This window comes from Fukomys damarensis, unplaced genomic scaffold, assembly GCF_012274545.1.
Source record: "Fukomys damarensis isolate Sample0158 unplaced genomic scaffold, DMR_v1.0_HiC HiC_scaffold_12, whole genome shotgun sequence".
Lineage (NCBI taxonomy): Eukaryota > Metazoa > Chordata > Mammalia > Rodentia > Bathyergidae > Fukomys > Fukomys damarensis.
The window spans coordinates 4,281,580-4,288,039 of NW_022900924.1; the positions used below are offsets into that span (position 1 = coordinate 4,281,580).

Below are 6,460 nucleotides of genomic sequence, written 5' to 3' on the forward strand. Positions count from 1 at the left end.
TTTTTTTTTTTTTTTTTTTTGTGGTGGTGGTGGTGGTGGTGATACCAGGGGTTGAACCCAGGGTCTTTGCACTTACTGTGCTACATACATAGCCCTTTTCTTTTCTTTTTCTTTTAAATTTTGAGACAGGGTTTCATTAAGTTGCGCTGGCTGGGTTTGAACTCATGATCCTCCTGCCTCAGCCTCCCAGAGTGCTAGGATTACTGGTATATACCACCATGCCTAGATCACTGGGCATTTCATGTATAATAGCACGTAGTTGTCCCTTGGTATCCATGGAGAATTGGTTCCAAGACCCCTCACAGAGAGCACAGTCTCTAGATGTTCAAATCCCTTATATACAAAGGCAGGACATTGACGTATAGCCCAGGGACAACCTCACACATACCTAATCATCTCTAGGTTACTTATGAGAACAATACGATTCAAACGCTATGTAAATAGTTGTGTTGTTTCGGGGCCAATGACAAGAAGAAAATCCGTATGTTCGGTACGGATCCAAATTTTTTTCCTGAGTATTTCCATCCATAGTCCGTTCAATCTGCAGACGTGGAACTCAGATATACAAAGCTGACTGCGTTATGTGGCCGCTGTTCTGCAGTCCCACAACTGTCCCAGCCAGAGCCATGCGTTGGCCAGGCCGAGTGGCAATGAAGCAAGTTTTTAGCCATTCTGAGCCTTACTTTCTTTCTTCCTTTGTAAAATGGGAATGATTCTCGGTTCTGCTGGCATTGCTCCGATAATTCAGTAAAAGGATACACAAAGAGCCTAGTTCTGGGCACACGGCTGATCCCTGATAAATATTAGCAGACTATATTAGGATCACCATCTCCATATGATCAGTGAGACCGGCCATGACATAGAAGACATTGCGTCAACCCTGTGAAATCAGCCATCCTGTCCGAGACACATCCACCTGCTCAGACCAGGCATTAAATCCAGCGCATTGCAAGGGGCTCATGACTGCCGCAACTCTCTGCTAAGGGCTGATTTTGTGTCCAGCCAAATCCCACCACAGTGACATCTCAGCTCCACGAGAAAGACCATCTTTGTAGACTGACAAAACCAACAAGGTCAGACGTGACATTAGATTCCACCTGAAGGATGCGGAGGGTCAGGGTATAACTCATTGGCAAAGAGTAGAAATCTGCAAAGAGGGCCTTCTCGTCTTAGAAGTCCTGTGCCTCTTAGGATTTTGTTTCTCTTGTGGTACTAGGGATGGAGCTCAGGGTCGTACACAAGCTAGGCAAGCACTCCACCTCTAAGCCACACCAGCACCAGCTGTTTTAACATCACCCTAGAAGCTTGCGGGGCAGGGGTGGCGAACCTATGGCACGCGTGCTGCAGCGGGATCTTTCTTACCACGGAAAGCTCTAAAAGGTTCGCCATCACTGTGTGCACCTGATCCCAGGGTCACTGTCCTCAGGGACTCCCAGAGTAATGGGTTACCCATCAACGTGTATAGTTACGCAACTTACAGTGGTGGGCTGCCTTTTCCATACCGAAGCTGAGTGTTCACCACTGCCAGGGTCCCCAGGGACCAGAGCTAGCGCTTGTCCTGCACCCAGGTCGGTGTCTCACATAGATGGGAAAGGGCTTTGGTGACGCTGGACTCGCGGCAACACGCACACGCATACATTAAGATGTGCAGGGAGGGGTGCAGCAGGAGAAGGCCACTTTCTACCAGAGCCCTGAATGCTGTGAGCCAGGGAAGGTGCAGGGACAGAGGCGGAAAGAACAGGCCTGCCCAGTGCCGCACCCCGCCCTGTCCAGCCACCCCTCCCTCTTCACCTTCTGACTCTGCAGCTCACACTCCTGCATAAGCAGCTCGCAGACCTTGACTCGCTTCCGGATGAGCTCCTGCTTGGAGGCCGACAGGAGGAGGCCCTTGGGGTCCAGGGTCCCGATGATGTCGAAATAGATGGGGCAGCCTTCGTGGTCATAGCCACACAGGCCACCCGAGTCGTACAGCCGGATCACCTGGGCAGTGGGTAGGTTCTGACTCGGACCAGCCCACCGGGCAGAGTCCCTGTGTCAAGTGGCTGGGGGTGTAGGGAGAGAGGGGCACAAGAGGGGCGTCAGGTAGTCCGGGCGCCCCATGGGCTCACCTCTGAGGGCTGCCAGGTAAGGATGTTGTCTAGGTCCAGTTGCTTCCGGAACTCTACATGCTGTAGAGACACAGCAGGGCCTGAGCACTGCCCTCCCCAAGGGCCCCACAGGCATCTGGGAATGCAGGCCAGGTCCCGGTGCCTGCTGTCCCTAAACGCTGCCAGAGCATCCCCCGGCTCCCAGAGAACTGAGGGGGGACACAGGAGGAGGGCTTGGGGCAGGACCTCGGTCTGATGCGGGAAGGGACCCCAGGAAGAAGGAACAAGAGGCAGAGTGTGGGGCCCTGTTACTGCTGCCCAGGGCCCGGCCTGTAGAAGACGGGACCCTACCGTCCTGGGGCCTCACCTTCCGGAGCAAATCCTCAGATTTCTGCAAGTCAAAGTTCCGGGCTGCGAGAAGGAGACCAGGGAAGAGGAGGGTTGAGGCCGGACTGGAACGAGCCATTCTCCGAAACCTCCGGGGGACATAGTGAGGGCCCCTGGTTTTTCTGATACCCCAAGAATACCCTGGGTGTGGGCTGGAATTTTTTTTTTTTTTCCTTTAGGAAGGATCTTTACTCCTCTAGAAGACTTTGGAGGGCCCTGGATTTCTGTTCCAGGGCCTTTGAAACTGTTCATCCTAGAGGTTGATCTACCCTGTCATATTCGATAGCAGAGAACCCCAGGGTTGGGGTCCTGAGAAGCACGGGACTTGGACTTGAGCTTGAATTCTAATTTTGCTTTTTTATTTCCTGTGCAATCTTAGAGTCACTTAGCTTCTCTGAACCTTAGTTTTTCAAAAAAATCTACTAAATGGTAATTATATCCTAATCAGTGCAGTGTTCAAAGAACGGCATGAAACATATAAAATACTTTGCATAGTATGTGGATCCCAGTAAGTTCTCAATTACATGTTTTTTGGGGGGTACCGGGGATCAAACTTAGGACCTTACGCTTGCAAGGCAGGCGGTGGAACCACTGAGCTATAAATTCCCAGCCCCTCAATTACTTATTTTGAAGACACAGATACACTTTCATTGAAAATGATATGCTTTATTTATCTGTTCATTTATTTACATTTTGGAGATTCAGTCTTGCTATATTGCCCAGGTTGGCCTCAAACTTCAAGGCTCAAGAGATCCTCCTGCCTCAGCCTCCTGAGTAGCTGGGCCTATAGGCACATACCCCTGCGTCTGGCTCTTTTAAAAGTGCTATGGCTGCTGTTCTCTAAGATTACTGGGGTACTGACAAATTTCTTCACTGATGGGCCCGCCATGAGCTGCAAAGCCAGAGATTATCAAGCGATAAGGACCTGAGATGCTTATCCAGCCTTCCTCTGCCCTGGTCATGAGCCACTTCCAGAAATAACCACTGAGGCCGCCAGCTCAGCCTTGATTACCTCCCGTATCAGGAAGTTCACTGCCCAAGCAGGCAGCCCATACCACGCTCAGCAGTTTGAGTCCAAATCTGCTTCACAATGGTTCCAGCCCTAAATATGTGCGACTGCTTTTCAGTGGGTCATCTCTGTAAGTATCTGAAGATGAACCATCAAGACTCTTTGGGTGATTTCACCTGTGTGTCAGTGGGACAGTGGGACTTCCCGCGACGACAGCACTGTTCTTTTTTTGTTTTTTGGTTTTCTGAGACAGGGTCTCACTATGTAGTCGAGACTGACCTGGAACTCACTGTGTAGCCCAGGCTGGTCTCGAACTCACAGCGATCCTCCTGCCTTAGCCTCCTGAGTGCACCACCACGCCCGGCACAATAGCACTGTTCCACCTCTGAGCGGCTTAGTATGGTGGCCACCGGCTGTCTATGGCTCTGAGAAAATTGAAAGATGGCTCAAGTGACAGAGGACCCGAAGCTTTCACTTCATTTAATTTAACTTCATTTAATTTAAATACTTACACGTGACTAGAGGCTGCCAAATTGAAAGATGATTTTAAGATTTTTCTTTTCTGTATAAACTTCCTGTGTTCTAGGTTAAGTTTCTGGGAATTTAGGGCCAGGGATTCAGCTCAGTGGTGCCACACCTGCCTGGCAAGCGCAAGGTCCTGAGTTCCACCCTGGGTACTGGACTTCCTTAAGTGTTTGCTAGTTGCTGCTCAGTGTCCTGTAGGTTCCCTAGTGTGATGAAACAGCCCTGTCCACAGGGGACTTGGAGAGAGAAGCAAGACAAGTCCTGAGGCCAGGCTCCACCATCCCCGACCCAGGCCAGGCCTGGTAACTCCTGAGTACTCACTTCCCAGGCATTGCCTGTAACCTCTCTTCGACTCCGCCTTCCTAGTGACTCACGGTCATTTTGCAGAGGAGGAAACTAAGGCTGGTGGAAATTCAATGCTTAGATTCTAGCTGGGCAGGGTGGAGTACGCCTGTAATCCCAGCACTCAGGAGGCTGAGGCAGGAGGATTGCTGTGAGTTCGAGACCAGCCTGGGCTACACAGTGAGTTCCAGGTCAGTCTCAACTACATAGTGAGACCCTGTCTCAAAAAACAAAACAAAACAAAACAACAGCAACAAAACAATGGGATTCTAACTCAGCACAGGTGGGTCCAGAGCCTTTCCCTTACTTCTCCACAGCACTGTTCACCATGGTCTCCCCCTGTCCTGAGGACTTTCCTCTCTTCCCTCCCTCTCTGCCTCCTCCAACCCTGTGCTCTCACCTCGGAGCCAGCGCAGGAGGAAATAGTCATCAGCCTTAGGCAGGGCGGGCAGCAGGTCCCCGAGGTTCTCCTGGAACTAACAGAGGGGTTCTTGTGACCCTTGGGCCACCGGCCCCAGCCCCACCCTTCTCCATGGACGGGGGGCCCCAGGTCAAGACCACACGGGGTGCACGCCCTGAGCCATTTTGTCATCCGGGAATGAGGCACCCTCTGGCCCACTGGAGAAGGAAGAGTTGGGCCCTTTCCAACCCTTGAGAGTGCTCTGACTCCCAAGATTGTCATTTCACAAGTCTGAGGGGAGGCCCTGGAGTCTCTGCTTTTACAAGGATCCCTGAGTGATTCTAGTACAGGCCCGCCAGATGCCTTAGGAATGCTGCCCTTGAAAACACTACAGCTCGGGGCTTGGATCTGAAGACAAGTTAGTTAACCTCCCTGAGCCTCAGTGTCTTTGTCTGTAAATGGGCATAATGATACATTTGTGCCAGTCAAATGCAGGCCCTTTTTATCCCCCAAGTACCCTGAGTGAAGAAGTCCCAGGGAGGCAGGGAAGTGGGGTGTGGCTGGCAGACTGGGGAAGTAAGGTGAGACTTGTTAAGTACAAAATCCCAGGAACAGTTTCCCCAAGACTTCTGGGAAAACCTGAGCAATTTTGAATAGGGTGACCTAGGCCTGACATCAGCCCGAGGAGCGGGAGATACAAAAAGAACAGCCACGCTAAGGTTGGTTGGTTGGTTGGTTGGTTTTGTTGTTGTTTTTGAACAGGGTATTGCTCTGTGATTCAGGCTGGCCCTGAACTCATTATGTAGCCCAGGTGTAGCTCATGGTGATCCTCCTGCCTCAGCCTCCTGAGTGCTAGGCTTACAGGGGTGCGCCACCTCATCTGTCTTACACTGAACTGTGTGCTACCATGTTCTTTCACCGTGGCCCATTTTCTCCTGTACAGTGTACTTCTTTTCCTATATTTACTTGGCCTAAACTCCTCAGCAGAGCTTTTTTTTTTTTTTTTTTTTTTTTTTTTTTAAACAGGGTCTTGCCATGCAGTCAGTCTGGCCTTGAACTCACTATGTAGAACAGGCTGGCCTTGAACTTGTGGCAATCTTCCTGCCTCAGCCTCCCAAATGCTGGAAGTGGGTGTGCCACCATGCCCGGCTGCAGAGTATGTTTCTTTTCCTACCTTTAATAACCGTAAAACCTCGCTACCTTTTGTTTTATTTTTGGTTCTTCGGATTGAACTCAGGACCTTGCCTTGTGAGGTAGGTGCGATGCCACTGAGCTAAATCCGAGGCCCGAAACCTCGCTACCTTTTGCGCTTGTCTTGACAAATTATTTGTTCGGGACAGAAAGAACCTGGAAAGTAAGTGCCTGTAGAAGGAGACCCCAGCACGCCAAACCCATAACACCAGGACCCCTTCTTTCACCAGGGTCCCCATTCCTCCCTGAAAGATTCTGCCCCAGGGGAGAAGCCTCCAAATAAAAGTTTCCCACAAATGCTAAACTACCCATTCTTTCCAGACCTAAGAGCTAAGGGAGCGTCCTCCCCTCTCCCCAGGGCCCTGTCCCTTCCATATTTTAATAAAGATATTTAATTAAATAATAGTCATAGGGAGAAGACTTGAGCCCGGAAGAGGGGGCGAGCAGATGCGGGCATCAAGGCAGGCGATCCGGGGCTCTGGGACCCTTCCCGCCGGCTCCGCGGCAGCAGCCCAGGGA

The 6,460-nt window shown here is 51.0% G+C and overlaps 1 protein-coding gene across 1 annotated transcript in view; it reads right to left on the reverse strand.

Moving 5' to 3' along the window:
* Positions 1–6,460, reverse strand: part of LOC104848290 (SEC14-like protein 4) — a 20,290-nt gene that overhangs the window by 9,131 nt on the left and 4,699 nt on the right. Inside the window, exons 2-5 of the mRNA XM_010604157.2 lie at positions 4,751–4,826; positions 2,455–2,498; positions 2,109–2,168; positions 1,792–1,980 (exon numbers count right to left, since the gene is read on the reverse strand). Coding sequence (XP_010602459.1) covers positions 1,792–1,980; positions 2,109–2,168; positions 2,455–2,498; positions 4,751–4,826 — 369 coding nt within the window. The remainder of the gene's footprint in view (positions 1–1,791; positions 1,981–2,108; positions 2,169–2,454; positions 2,499–4,750; positions 4,827–6,460) is intronic.